Below are 16,853 nucleotides of genomic sequence, written 5' to 3'. Positions count from 1 at the left end.
AGAGAGAGAGAGAGAGAGAGAAAGAGAGCGCTTTAAGCACATGCGCGCTGCGAGCGACAAGCGCCAATGCTATTGGCTGTCACACAGCTCTGTCTCTGTGTGTGTGCGTGTGTGTGTGCTTGTATGTGTGAGAGAACGAGCATTTCCCCACTTGCTGGTGATGCTGCTGCTGTTCAAGCATAAACAAACCATTTTGAATAAAATCAGCAGCTTTGTTGCAGGCCCCCATGTGTGTGTGTGAGTTAGTGCGTGTGTGTGAGTGTGGAACGCAAGTGCAGCGCAGGCAAAAGTTGAATGCTTTTGGCTGCCTTTGGCTGCATTTCTCAGTTGCAACGCAGCAATACGCAAAGTCGACGCGACGCGCGCTTTTTGTTACTCGCTGTGCGTATGTGTATGTGTGTCTGTGACAACAACAACAATATCAACAACAAGCAGCAGCATTGAAATCTGCTGCTGCTGCGTCGTCGTCATCGTCCTATGCGCTGTAATTATTTTAATTTATGCGTTTTGTCGCTTTTTACGCTCAGCCGCTGCGGCTGCCATTGGCTTCTGCTGTCACTTCGGCTACTGCTACTGCTGCTGCTGCTGTTGCTGCTGAAGTCGCTTCTTCTTATATCGACTTTTTTGTTGTTGTTCGGGCTGACATTCACATTTTGACAGGCAGCGAATAATTCGCGGTTCTGCATCGCCAATTCGCCCTGTCAATTCTTTCCAGCTGAAGTTGGTTACTTTTTTGTTCGGCTTTTGATTTCCCATAGCCAAGTGACAATTTTTTCTTTATCGTCACATAGGGACACACGTACGCACCATAGAAATGCATTGATTTAATTTAATATCAAACGGGTGGTATACGTAATATTTGTAAAATGCATGCCGTCGGCAAAAACTGAGAAAAATGCTTTAAAATTCGTCATTTATATGAAATTTAAGTTGATTTTACAAGGTAGAATTTATGTTCCGATTAATTAGATCAAATAGAAAAATATTTTGAATATGAAAAGATAATTTAAAACAACTTTTAAGAATTTCACAATTCGTAGTTATATTAAATTTTAAAATGAAATTCATAAATTTAATAATCACCATGAAATATGCTAAAAATATTATTTTCATACAAAAATGTAGAGAAACAAGAAAAAATTGAAAACATAAATAAAATTTACTTTATAGAAATATTGAATTTAAATTACTGATCAGAATCGTATATATAATATTATATGTAAATATGGTATGTAGAATATTTTAGTTAGTATTTAAGTTTTAATTATTTTAAGGACTTTAAAATTTTTCTTTTATTTATTAATTTCAATTTTTAACTTATACATATTTATATAAACAAACTTAATTTCTTGTTCCAAATATGAAATTTTGTCTTTTATACGATGGCCCATGGAAAACTGCAAATCAATTTAGCTCCCCAGTGTGTTCCTTTTTGTTTGCTCCCCCTTACACCCAACCAAAAGCGCTCAATACACACTCGCACACACACACATACACATACAAATCTGATAAGAGCCACCCGCCCACACACACACACACAGAGGCCACCCACACAATATACGCTTTTGATTTTAAAACCTCGTGCGCGAAGAAACGTGCAGAAAAAAAAATCTGCGCCCAACTCCCTGAACGCCAACGAATCTCCAAGTCCAAGTCCAAGTCGGCAACGTCGACGTCTCAGTTGCAGTCACCGCCGCCGCCGACGCCGACGGCAGCGTCAGCGTCAACGTTGCGCCCTCCCCACAGAGCCACCTGCTGACTATACAATACACTCACACTCACACACACATGCACATGGTTAGCCAAAAGCTCTCACACTCACACACATGCGTGCAGCTGCTGCGCTGCCCCCAACATCTTCCACTCTTTGTGTGTATGTGTGTGTGTGTGAGTTTTTTTTGCGCGCGCTTGACAATTCGACGTCGACGTTGTTGTTCCTTCGTTGGTTTTTTTTCTAACTGTTTTATTTTACTTTTTTTTTGCTCATATCTTGTGGCGTTTTTTTAAGTCAGTCGTTTGTCGGAAGTCAATCAAAAAGCGTGTCTCGCTCACACAAGCTCCACACACAGGGCGTGAAAAGCAGCAACAATAACAACAACAACTGCAACAGCAGCAGCAACCGTAGTCGCGGCGTCGTCGTCGCCATTGCAATTAAATTTAACCCGAAAAAAATCGGCGACAAACAATTAAATTAAATATCGAATTCGAATTCGAAAGGTGCGGCTAAAAGCGATCTGTCAGCGAGTGTAAGTGAATGCTACTATTTACGTATGTGTGTGTGTATGTGCATGACTGCATGAGTGGCTGCGAGTGTGTGTGTGTAAGTGTGTGTTACGCCTTCGCCTTCGCCTTCGTTTGCTGATCTTTTAATAGATCTTTCCTTCGATTAGGGCACTTGTTGACATATTCTCAGCTTGTTTCACTCACTTATTACCGTTAATGAGCCTTGGCCGTAGCTGTGGGTGTGTGTAAAAGCTACTTGAGTGACAACAAGTGCTCAAAGGTATCCCTCTCTGAATTCCTACATAGACCTCAGCAAAAGGCTAGGAGCCAAAAAAAAAAAAAAAAAAAAAAACTTGATTTAAACAATTTTAGTTCAAAATCTATTTCAAATGTTTTTGTTCAAAAACCTTTCATTGTTTCGAGGTAAAAATATTTTACAGAATTTATTAATTAATTAATTTCATTTCTTTTGGGCTACACAAAAAGTTCTTGAAAGTAAATGCTTGTCCTTTTCTAAACTTTTTTTGAGTCTAATATATTTTTAAAATCAAAATTTAAAATGTCTACTAACATTAAATTAAATTTCAGTGACATTCCAATTAGTGTAGTTAGATAAAAAAAAAAAAAAAGTTAAAAAGGAACATTTTAATTGGACTTCAATTAACTAACAGTATCTTATCTCTGGACACTATTTCAGCAGAAGCAGCATTTCAAAGAAATCATTTAACTTTTGTACATTGCAGTCGAAATAAAATTAAAGCACAAATTAAAAAATACCGATTTTTTTAAAAATATTTTTTATAAATTTTAAAAATTCTTATTTCAAATTCTTACAGCTAGAAACGCATTTGTATGTACAAATTAGAGAGAGCAAATTCATATTTTTTTTTAAGATTTAACTAGGATTTTTAGAGTTTGTTTTAACTAGAGCAATAGTTAAAGTTTTAACTAGAGTTTCAACCAATAATTAAAAACAACTATTAAGAAAATGGGCTGACTCATTAAAAAAAAATGTAGTTTAAACTACAACAGTCAAAACTCTTACAGCTGGATGTATTTAAGCCTCATTCCATTCATTCATTAAGAATATATTAATATATGGAAATTAACTTTGGTACATCTCTTTTTTTAAATTTCGTTATATTTTTTAGAAATTATGTCGAATGTATCATTTTTTCGCTTTAATCAATATCACATGCTTTGAAATATAATTTAATTACATAATCGTCTTAGTTTATACGCCACAGATAGCTACACTAATACGTCAATCAAAGTTGTAAAATTTAAAATTGAAAATACAATATCTTTATAATGTGCAGAAATACATTTATGAAAATAGCGCTCGCAAATTAACAGCTCAACAAATCGCCAACGACAATGGCAACGAATTGTGTTTAATTTTAAAACAAGATTAACTACAAACAAACAAAAATATCGAACAAAATATCAATGAGAACTAAAAATAAACGCAACTTATCTAAACAGAGCCGAAAAATCAGGTGAATGAGGCAGAAACATGAAACAAATGGCAACAATTGAACAACATAAATAAAGAAATAAAAGAACAAAGCAATGCGAAATAATTTTTATTAACAATTATTGAGTAGACAGAAAAAGGGAGTAGGAGAGAGATAGAGAGACAGCGAGAATGAGAGAGAGTGCAACAAGTCGGAGGCCTTTGAAGTGCAGCGGCGGCTTCTTTAACATCGAATGCGAGAGACTCGCAACAATTGCTTGCTGACATGCAAAGTACATAATGTTGTAGCAGAGCCCACCTGGTCGCCCCCTCTCCACTATCACCTGCGCCCAGCTAGCGCCTTGATTGATAACAATCGAAAGAACTAAGTTATGGGTCCATCCGAGCGGGCACTTTGCCACAGAGCGCAATTTGCGCTGTCGATTGATTTGTTTACAAGTGCCATTAATGTTACTCTCCCTTCCCGCGTCACCGGCCCCACTGCCCCACCGCCAGCACCACCAGCAACAGGTGTATGTAAATGCCTCCCTTTGCGCCGTTGCCGAACAGCATTTCCATAGACAGCTCGATCGAAACGCATTGCACTCACCTTATCTAATCAGAGCAAATGTGTTTGAATACACTGGGAGAAAAAATATAGTGATTCTTAAAGGAAATATATATCAAATTTGCTTAAATACTTTACAAAAATATAATAATTGGAAACTAAAAATTCATAACAAAATCAACTTTTCTGACAAAATAAAATTTTTTATTTAAATTTGATTTTATTCATGAAAAAAAAAAAAATCAAATTGATTTCTGATTTAAATTTTTAAATATATTTGGGAAAGTTTGGGTTAACTTTAGTTGTTTTAAAAATTTTACAAATAATATCAATATCTATAATATTTTTTATATAAACAATTTTTTTGGTATATACAAAAAAAAATTTTTTAGCATAAATTAATAAATTTAATGCTTCAATTCCTGATACTTGTATAAAAAAAACTCAAATTTTGTTTTTGTAAGTGCACAATTCATATAGCATTTAGATCTTCTAGAGGGGTCTACGATGTTTTCTCACCCTACGGTCTTTACGTTTTGATCGCCGCAAAGTCCAATTGAGAAACATGAATTGTTGCTGTAGTTTAATTTACCGATTCCTTTGATTTTAACGCCATACTAAAGACAGAGAGAGGGAAGCCTCTTTCCCACTCCCTGGCATTCCCTCTATCACACACTCCTCTACACTGCGCTCTTATCATTGCGACTTCAATTTGTTTTCAATTTACAACAATTTGGTTTTTAAGTATTTGTAAATATGATTTGTCACTTTGCGTTGTTTGCATAATATAAAATGTCATATTACTATTTCTGTTTTCGGTTCTGTTCTCCTTTTCCTATTAATTTTATTTTGCTGTTATATTTGCTTTTATTAACGTATGATACGCGGCACACTTGTTGAATTTATTGAACTGTCTAGCCATCGAAGTGAAGGGCTTAGCTATTTCTCGGAAATGGATAGGGAAATATTTTACATTTTAGATAGTGTGCAACCTACTGAAATATAAGTAAGTTTCCATTTTTCATTTTTATTTATTTATTTTTTTTTATTTTTTATTTTTTTATTTTTTTTTTTGCATTCGCTTTAATTTATGAGAATATTTACTTGAAAACAATAAAAAAAAAAAAAAATAATGTTTATAGTTAATTTCCTCCTGCATATGATTCAACTTTTCTCACATATTGACCAGCCACTTGTTGATAATTTTTATGATATTATTGGAGCTCAATTTCAGTCGGCTAGCTCTATGCAAACTTCCGCTCAACAATTTGTTAGTAAATAGCAATAATGAACACCATTTATAAATAAGTTACCCATTCACACTCGCGTCATATGACGGCTCACGTGCAATGCAACGGGTGCTTAAAGATTCTCCGATCCAGACGTTTTAGCTGGTCAGTTACACCAGAAATCGCATTTTAGAGGCGACAAGGCAAGTGTTTCGACAGCAAATCAATTACTTTTCTTATCGTGACACCAAAATCGCCAGAACGCAAATGATAGAGTAGAGCACCATAAGTGCACGTAAGAAGAGAGAGAGAGAGAGACAGAGCGAGAGAGAGAGTAATTAAAAGAAAGAGAAAGAGAGAGAAAAAGAAGGCACCTGCACTTGAAGAAAACATTCTAGATGTGGTAATTAAAACGATTTGAAGCCTTTAAAAAATAAATATGAAGTTTTGTAGACACAGAGAAAAATCTAAGTAAGTGAAATATTCCGAGAATCAGAAAGATAAAGGTTAAAAAAGGCGAGCTGACGACATATAGGATAAAAGCATAGCGAGAGAGAGAGAGAGAGGGAGGGAAGGAAAGAAAGGAAGAGAGAGAAGCAAGATGCAAAGAGAAAGAGGGATAGAGAGAGAGAGAGAACGATATAGAGATAGAGATAGAGATAGAAGGAGAGGGACGGAGAGAAAGTGATAGACAGGCAAAGATAGCGGGGGTGAGAGAGAGAGAGAGAGAGAGAGCAGGAGAGAAAGAAAATATGACGAAGCAGAAGGAACAGAAGGCGAAAAAGAGAGACATAGAGAAATAACAATTAAGAATGAAGCAGAAAAGAGATTCAGGAAATTCCCTATCAACCTTAAAAGCTAAGCTGGAGAGAAAATAAAAGAGAGAAAAAGTAACGAAAGCAAAGAGAAAGAAAGCAGAAAATTTAATAAAAGCGATTGAAAGAGAGGGAGAGTGAGAGAGAAGAAGAAGAGATGTACGTACTCTTAATGGCGACTTTGAGTTTCCTTCATCTACTTTTCACATATTTGAAGCTGTATGCAAATCATTTTCATTCTCAAACAACTTTAATTCCCAGTTGATTCAAACAATTTAGCGCAATTAGCGACATTTCAAATATTTATAAATGAAAACTTGTTTTTGCTGATCTTCATGCATTTTCGCTGAGTGTAGTTGTTAACAGGAGGGTTGCAACTGTTTTTAATAACAACATTTTAAAAAGCACTTAACAGCAAATTAAGCTTTCAGCGAGCAACTGACAATGCCAGCAGCAGAAGCAGCAAAAAGAAGACATTTTTAATTATCAACCATTTACAGGCAACGGCAGCAGCAACAACAGCAACAGCAACAACAACAACAACAACAGCAACAGCAACAAAAATTGCCATGGAAAAAATTGCTGCTGGTGCATGGGTCAATATCATAATCTGAGGCAGCAACAAGTTGTGGCAGACAGCAAGGCAAGGCGAAGGGGCAAGCAACGAGCGTCATAAATCAAAGCGACGCAATTTGCTGCCTGACGAACTGCAACAGCAGCAGCAGGAGCAGCAGCGGCAGCAGCAGGCATCAGCTATGCCATTATTGCTGGCAACACTTGGTCAGCAACAGCTGCAGGCACAACAGCAGCACCAACAATCACAGCAGCAGCACCAACAGCAGCATCAGCAGCAGCCCCAACAGCATCAGCTAAACAATTCCCATCGTCCAACAGCAACAGCAGCAGCAGCGGCGGCAGCAATGTTGTTGCTGGAGACAGCAGCAGCAGCAAAGACAACGTCGGCAGTAACTGCAACAGCAACGGCAACACACACGCCAATCATTGCTGCACTTGCAACAACTCCATTGCCGGCAACGGCAACAGCAACAACAACAGGTGTTAATGTTCAAATTACTGCCAAAGGCGTTGCTCGCTACGAGTCTTCAGTCAATGATCAACTGCCAGCAGCCGCAAATGTGGCCGCATCTGTTAATTATGCCGCATACGTAGCCCATTTGAATGGCCTAAAACACAACAGCAGCAACATCAGCAACAGCAACAACAACAACATCAGCCAAAGCCCACCTTCTTACGAGAGCAGCCTGCTCCCACGCCAGCCTCACATTCAAGTCAAGCAGGAATTCATGGAACCAGCGGAGCACATGGAGCATCCCACCGGAATGAATCACATAAATGGCAACAACAACAGCAACAACAACAGCAACGCCAGCAATAAGCAAACAGGTGAGTAACTTTCATAATATTACAAATGCAAATTGGACGGGAATTGTCAGTATAATTTTATAATAAAAACGGAAACCACTTAGAACTTTTTATTAATATAAAAAAATAATAATAATAATAATAATAATAATAATAATAATTACTCTCAATAAAATTTTTAGCCCATTTAAACGTTTACTATTAAATTTTTCAATAATTAACTATCACAATTTATTCAAAATCAATATTTTCTCTTACTTGCAATTGAAAATTCGAGTGCTTTAGTAGTTAACTAGTTGCTTCCCTTCCCCCTCCCCCCATTCATTTGCTATGCCGGACACAATCAAATAACATACATATGTAGTTAAAAAGCCGTTAAGTGAAAAACGAGGTATTTACAATGTGCTAACAACAACAGTTTGCCATTTTTCATGGCCTTAAACCCTTTTCGACGAGTGGCCCTCGCACGCCTTATGCCTCGTGCCAAAAACGCATGCTTATGAGATTTCTCAATTTTTTATGCGTTTAAACAGATTTCATTTTTTTTATTGGGCCGTTACCCTTAAGGAGCAAAGAAAAAAAAAAATATAAAGGCAAAAGGTCGACGTCATCATCTTGATAGAGCCAAAAAGATGTCACACAAGGGACACCAAGACCAAGAAGCTGGCTAATATTGCGAAAAAGGACTGGCAAGGACTCGCCGGCAGACAGACACGAGTGCCAAACATTTATGAAGATTGAAAGGGTTGTCAAACACTTCATCCATCTTAACCGCGACCCAAGACATAAAAAAGGGGCTGCGTAGAGAGAAAGAAAAAAGGGTGCAACGAATTCTCCTGTTGCTTGAAGGGGGGAAAAACATCTTGTTTTCTTTCGATTATTGAAATTGTCGGCAATGCCCTATAGATGAGCTTGCTCTCTCTCTCTCTCTCTCTCCTTATCTTTCTCTTTTTCTCGCTCGCTGTCGACCCTGAAGAGCTCTAAATTGTTTTGCACGCACACGTGACCTCAATTGTATTTAAAAACCAATACCCCCCTGTCTCAATCTCTATCTCTATTTCGCTCTCTTCATCTACCTCTCCTTTACTATTTAAATAAGCTTCATTAGCGTAAACTCTTGAACCACATTCATCTTCATATTCAAATCCATTTCCTCAACAATTGGAATAGGAAATGCGTTCCTAACATGCAAAACCTACAAACGTCTTAAAGTGAACCAATTATATGAAAAAAAGGAAAAATATTTAATGTAAAACAATGTTGTAAAATACCCGAAAAAGTAACAAAAATAAAAAAAAATGTAGAGATTGGGCAAAGCAGACAAAGTGAAGAGTTAGAGCCAACACGCGACCGGAAATTGCGAGCAATTTAACCAAATAAAACTTGACCGAAGCGTTTTTACCCATTAAACCAACAGCTTAACAGAAGGTATATCACCCTTTGTGAGTAAATTCGTAACAGGTGGACGGAAGAGAGATGGGAAACTAAATGAAAGGAATAATGGAACCAATAGTTAAAAATATATATATATATATAGATAGATATGGAAACATATAAATGATAGTTAATAGAAGAGAATATAGATGGAAAAGTTTCATAATTACATATGGATTTACATATTATTTGTTCTACATATATATCTATAAACTATATGTATGTTATTCCTTCAAAAACTCTGCTATAGAAAATTTAATAATATATATACCTATGTAAGAGAAGTGAAATTTTAAATTGTATTCCCTTTTCATATTGCGGAATCTATTTCAACTTTTTATTCATTAAACATACTTCAATCTACAACGTATCGGTTAGTCAGTCAACTTCTCCCCCCATCTTTATACTTGTCTATTGATCATTTTTTGTATTTTTTTTCCATTTGTCTCAATGGCGTATTATGAGCTGCTACTAACTCGGCCATTACTGTTAGCTGCCTCCCCTCCCACCTACCGCTGCCTCTATAATAATTTACCTCAAATGTGCAGCTAGTTGCATGTACAAATAGCACTATATGACGTCCTCCTGCAGTAGCCAAACTTGGCGCATCGAGCTCTCAGCTCTCAGCTTTCTCAGTTGGTCAAACGAAATGTCTTTCTGTCCGCTTAGCCATGGGAACCAAATGATGAGGAACGATGGCGCCTAGTTGCCAGATGGTTTTGAAGAAATGCAATAACAACGATACAGGTTGAGGCAGCATTGAAAAATATAGATACCACAAACATGAAGATACAGATACAGATACAGATACAGATACAGATACAGATACAGATACAGATACAGATACAGATACAGATACAGATACAGATACAGATACAGATACAGATACAGATACAGATACAGATACAGATACAGATACAGATACAGATACAGATACAGATACAGATACAGATACAGATACAGATACAGATACAGATACAGATACAGATACAGATACAGATACAGATACAGATACAGATACAGATACAGATACAGATACAGATACAGATACAGATACAGATACAGATACAGATACAGATACAGATACAGATACAGATACAGATACAGATACAGATACAGATACAGATACAGATACAGATACAGATACAGATACAGATACAGATACAGATACAGATACAGATACAGATACAGATACAGATACAGATACAGATACAGATACAGATACAGATACAGATACAGATACAGATACAGATACAGATACAGATACAGATACAGATACAGATACAGATACAGATACAGATACAGATACAGATACAGATACAGATACAGATACAGATACAGATACAGATACAGATACAGATACAGATACAGATACAGATACAGATACAGATACAGATACAGATACAGATACAGATACAGATACAGATACAGATACAGATACAGATACAGATACAGATACAGATACAGATACAGATACAGATACAGATACAGATACAGATACAGATACAGATACAGATACAGATACAGATACAGATACAGATACAGATACAGATACAGATACAGATACAGATACAGATACAGATACAGATACAGATACAGATACAGATACAGATACAGATACAGATACAGATACAGATACAGATACAGATACAGATACAGATACAGATACAGATACAGATACAGATACAGATACAGATACAGATACAGATACAGATACAGATACAGATACAGATACAGATACAGATACATACAGATACAGATACAGATACAGATACAGATACAGATACAGATACAGATACAGATACAGATACAGATACAGATACAGATACAGATACAGATACAGATACAGATACAGATACAGATACAGATACAGATACAGATACAGATACAGATACAGATACAGATACAGATACAGATACAGATACAGATACAGATACAGATACAGATACAGATACAGATACAGATACAGATACAGATACAGATACAGATACAGATACAGATACAGATACAGATACAGATACAGATACAGATACAGATACAGATACAGATACAGATACAGATACAGATACAGATACAGATACAGATACAGATACAGATACAGATACAGATACAGATACAGATACAGATACAGATACAGATACAGATACAGATACAGATACAGATACAGATACAGATACAGATACAGATACAGATACAGATACAGATACAGATACAGATACAGATACAGATACAGATACAGATACAGATACAGATACAGATACAGATACAGATACAGATACAGATACAGATACAGATACAGATACAGATACAGATACAGATACAGATACAGATACAGATACAGATACAGATACAGATACAGATACAGATACAGATACAGATACAGATACAGATACAGATACAGATACAGATACAGATACAGATACAGATACAGATACAGATACAGATACAGATACAGATACAGATACAGATACAGATACAGATACAGATACAGATACAGATACAGATACAGATACAGATACAGATACAGATACAGATACAGATACAGATACAGATACAGATACAGATACAGATACAGATACAGATACAGATACAGATACAGATACAGATACAGATACAGATACAGATACAGATACAGATACAGATACAGATACAGATACAGATACAGATACAGATACAGATACAGATACAGATACAGATACAGATACAGATACAGATACAGATACAGATACAGATACAGATACAGATACAGATACAGATACAGATACAGATACAGATACAGATACAGATACAGATACAGATACAGATACAGATACAGATACAGATACAGATACAGATACAGATACAGATACAGATACAGATACAGATACAGATACAGATACAGATACAGATACAGATACAGATACAGATACAGATACAGATACAGATACAGATACAGATACAGATACAGATACAGATACAGATACAGATACTTACTAAAGCAATAAGAATACCCTCTAACAATTATATAAAAACAAGTGCGCTCTAAAGCCGGAAACTCCAAAATATATTTGAATCCGCATCCTATGGGGAAATGGAAAATACGGAACGACAAAAGGAAACGGCGTCAGACTCAACAAAAACGTCAGAAATACCAACATTTCATTTAAAGATCTATGAAACCACAAAAAACAAGATCAAGGCAGCTGCCAGCATGAAGAAGAAGCAGAAGCAGAAAAGATGCTCGCGATCGCCGCTTGAATGAAAATAATTATGATAATTGCAACTGCTGCTGCCACTGCTGCTGCCGCTGTGTAGTGGGCAAACTAATTGTAGGCTCGGGTTCGAACCGCAGATCGAGTCGACAACAGAAACTGAAGAAGTTTCGTTTGATGGATAGAAATCGTGTAGGGAAAAACTCAATAAATCCATTGTTGCGCTTAATTATTGTCGAAATTCAAATCGAGTTACCTGTACAGGTACCTGTAACCCCCTTCACACAACATGCTTGTTTCTCCTACCTGTCTGTTTTCTTTTCCCTCTCTCTGTCTCTATCTCTCTTCTAAAAGATCATTTATCTTCGTGCGATGCGCAAAATTTGAATGCATCCGTCAGATACAATTGGAACTGTAGACTGGCGGCTGGAGGCTGTAGTCTGTGCTTGAGATGCTTCTCTCTGATCTCTCTATAAATGCATTTTGGATCTGCATTTTCATTTTTCTGAATGCAGCGCATATAAAAAATGAGTTTGAGTGTGTGGAAATTAGATCCTATTTGGCGCAGCGTGTGATTAGCAGCGAGTTCCTTTGATCAACCGATAGGCTACCATTATGACTAGCTGTTGTGGTTCTTGTTGTTGGTGCTGTTGCTGCTGCTGATGATGTGCTGGGGCTGGTTTTGATTTATATATTCAATCATCTGGCTGCCGCTCTGCCGTTCTGCTCGCAATTAAATTCAAATCAAACATTTATTTAAATTTTATGCATCGGTTGGTGGTTGATTGCGACGCATTTCAATTATGTGCCCCAAAGTGAGCAGTGATCAGGGGGAGATGGAATGCAGAGAGATAGATGAGCGACGCATGTGAAATTTTGGTACAACCTGGGTAATCAAATTTGAATAGATTTTACAATTGATGGAAACTGATGTTCAGCTTCGAAGGTCTAATTAACGGTTCTATGTAGTTCGCTCAACTGGCAAAGGCCAAGAATAGAAATTATAAGTATAACTTTCTCAATCTCATCGTTTGTGTAAGCTGTGATTATTAAAAAATATATAAATCAATATTTATTTATTAATTAACGCAAATAAAAAAAAAATCATATAAACTTTATCGACTAATTTCCACAAATATAATACATATGTCAAAAATCCACTAGTAAAAAATTTAAAAATAAATAAATAAAAAATAAATATATTGTATTTCTCGTACTAATATTGACCAAAAAAATAATAATTTTTAAATTCAATATAGAATATTTCATTTCATATTAATTTTATTATTATATCACTAAGTCTTCAACTCGTTTTGATAATGTTACGCTGGAGTAAAAAATAGATCATTTGCAAGACTACACAAAGAAAGCATATTATTATATTACCACACAATTACAAGTTGATCAAGCAAACTTACCCTATGCATAACTATCTAAATTGAAACTCAAAAAAATCCCCAATAATTAAAATGGAATAGTAACTTTTACTGCACATAGAAATTGTCCTCTAGACAAGACAAACCGGAAAGGCGTTAATTATTCCAAGTACCCCTTACCTACAATATATATTAGGGCAACTACTGTCCAAAATAATGGATCATTAATCAATAAATGGCGTAGAAATGGTGAAATATATAGGTTTATACGTGGAGAGTAAGAGAAGCAGCAGCAACAGCTGACGCTGCAGCTCATCTTCACACCTCGCCGCCAAGGAAATACCTTGGCAACATCTGGGCCATATCCATGTAAAAGACCACGCTAATATCATTTTAATCGCGTCAAATTAAGGGTTCAATGCACAAAGGCAAAGCCAAACCCAAAGGCAAAGGCAAAGGCTAATACCATCTATCGTCAAATTTCCCATGGTCAATATGTTAAACAAGTTCTGTACGAGAGGGCGGACCACAGAACCGAACCAACTCCAAACGAAAATTAGATTTTTAATTAAAATAATTTCGTATGCAATTTAGATAATCGTTTGCAAAATAATAATAACAACAACAGCCAAGTAAGCTTAAAGAAAAGAGAAAATATATCTAAAACGAAGCAGAAGTTCAGTTTGGTAGCAGAAGCAGCAGCAGCAGCAGCAGCCAAGCTCACAGATTGCTGCAGAATGCAGGAGGCAGAAGCTGCAGCTCGATCGATCCATATGCGATTTGCTTGCCGCTTTTTCGGCAAGCATTACTTTTGCCAATACCCTAGAATAGGAGCCGAAAGGGGGTATATAGAGTAGACAGAGTGAACTAGAAAATAAATAATAATAAAATAAATAACAATAAAATAAATAATAATAAAATAAATAATAATAACATAGAAAATAAATAAAATTTTAATTGTTTGCATGTTTTTACTAAATTTTCATAAATTTAATTTAACTTAAATGAATTTCTTCTTTAATTAATCACAACATGCTTCCCATAGGCGAGTCCACTTTTACATCTTATCTCTATATCTATATTTAATAAAGCTCAATTTCTATATATTTTGCCTTTACTAAGTCTCAGTAAAAAAGTTCCACATCATCATATACAATTGCAGAGTATCTCATAGTCATTTCCAGTTTCATACTTAAACATTTTTCACTTGTTTCATTTTTTTTCGTTGGGGCGTTTACCTGAACGAAGGCGGACATCGGTGCAACCAAATAAAATGAAGCACATTTTTTATACAAATCGGAGTAGGAGGTGGCAGAGGCAGAGGCAGAGGCAGAGGCAAAGGCAAAGCCAGAAGAGTAGCAACAGCTAGAGAGGGAAGAGAGCAAGGCAAAGTGTGGCCAGAGAAAGAGTAGCAGCAGCCAAACTGCATCAAGATGCGAATTGCAGTCGCTGGCTCAGAGCTCAATCTCCAACCCAGGGTCAGGCGCACACGCACAACAGCAACAACAACAAAAGCAACAACAACAAACAACAAAATATTTAAATTGATCATCTCCATTTAATAAAGGCAGCTCAACTCAGCTCAGCTCAGCTCCTCTGCAGTTGGTCGTGGCTGCTGCTCCTGCTGCTGCTGCTTCTGCTGCTGCTGCTCGAGCAAAAGTTCTTAACTTAATTTCGCAAACGATTTTCATAATTCACCATGAAGAGCAATGCCGCGCGTGTAGCTTCTTGGTTGGCTCTGCAACTGTTTTGGTAGTTCAAATCCCCTTTCAGCTCCACCCAGCCCCTGCTGCGACGCCCCTTTTGATGAGCCACTGCAAGTCTCTGTGTGTGTGTGTGTATGTGTGGGGGTGTCTGGGAGGCGCTTTGCTTTGCTTTGTGCCTCGACTTGGCTTAAAAGCAAAGAAGACTTTCTGCATGTAATTATGGTAACATGCTTTTGGCAACTGCTTTTTATAAAAGTCAGCTGCAGCAGAGTTGCCAAGCATTGAAATAAATTTTCCTTCTGACTATTCACTTTTACTATCAATAAAATAAACTCAAAATTACTTGAATTTTAAAAATTTATTATTAACGTGAAAATCGTCAAATAATTTTGGTTTGATTCTTAAAAATAGCTATGTTCAGTAATTATGTTAGATTGCTTACAAAACATTATTCGAATTACTTACATTTTGTAATATTCCTTTATTTAAATTTTATTCACTTATTTTTTAAAATAGTTTTTAATATTAGTATGCATTTATATTTCAAATAAATTTAATTTCATTTTATCTTATCTTTACTCTATAAATTAAGCCATCCTCAGATTTTACATAAACTTTTTATTATTGTTAAAATGCTTATTTATTTATGTCCACCTGGCAACCCTACTTTGCACCGACTGAAAATTCGTTGCTGGCGAGCAGCTCCCACTCAGAGGCCGCATACAAGTTGATTTTTTATTACGCGGTCTACGCCTTTCATATTAAAAGACAAGCCCTGCTTCACAATGGTTTACATAAATGAAATTAATGCAGCCAAAGCTGTAGCTGAGAGCCAGACGGAAGAAGAGTCTTTCTCAGTGGAGGCTGAAGTCCAAGTCGAAAGTCTCCGGCTAGAAGATTACAAATGGCTGCTCGCATCTTTGGCTAATTTGACTGTCCATTGTGGCTGCAATTTGTGTGCGGCAAATGCAATTATGAGATAAAAGTGGGAAAAGTGCGCTACAATTTCGACCTTATATATATACTTATATAATTGAAGATTTTGCCAGAGCCACTGAGCGCGCATAGGGGAGGGGAAGATGAGCGAAAGACCACCTGCAAGTGCGCATTGGCACAGGCACTGCTGTAGGTAACAAAATTAAATGAAAAGAAGCATAGTGTAAAAACGTGACTCTCGGACGGAACTGACTGCTTGATACTCGCTCACTGCTAGGGTGTAGAAATATTGGTTTATTGCAAGCTTGAGCTTGAAAAAAGTGAGGCTAAAAATATAAATTAAATCTACTTAAAAAAATATGTTTATGTTTTAGAGATCTGTAGAAATTTGATCTAAGAAATCTTTTACAATTTTCGAAGCATGTAAACAATAAATGCTGAATATTTCAATAGAGGGTTTGGATAATTTATAGGTTAGATCAACGGCGATTCAATTTAGGCCTGTGTTTAGAAAAATTACATTGATAAAAAATACC

The 16,853-nt window shown here is 36.3% G+C and overlaps 1 protein-coding gene across 1 annotated transcript in view; it reads left to right on the top strand.

The window, feature by feature from the left end:
• Window positions 1-2,155: 2,155 nt before the first annotated feature.
• The window catches only part of LOC6575935 (POU domain protein 2), a 41,722-nt gene continuing 27,024 nt past the window's right edge, over window positions 2,156-16,853 (top strand). The window contains exons 1-2 of the mRNA XM_032729112.2: window positions 2,156-2,246; window positions 6,792-7,695. Coding sequence (XP_032585003.2) covers window positions 7,047-7,695 — 649 coding nt within the window. The 5' untranslated portion in view covers window positions 2,156-2,246; window positions 6,792-7,046. The remainder of the gene's footprint in view (window positions 2,247-6,791; window positions 7,696-16,853) is intronic.

Source organism: Drosophila mojavensis, unplaced genomic scaffold (genome assembly GCF_018153725.1).
Source record: "Drosophila mojavensis isolate 15081-1352.22 unplaced genomic scaffold, ASM1815372v1 contig_36, whole genome shotgun sequence".
Taxonomy (NCBI): domain Eukaryota; kingdom Metazoa; phylum Arthropoda; class Insecta; order Diptera; family Drosophilidae; genus Drosophila; species Drosophila mojavensis.
Note: the sequence above shows the minus strand (reverse complement) of the source record. Positions and strands in the feature narration are given on the sequence as shown.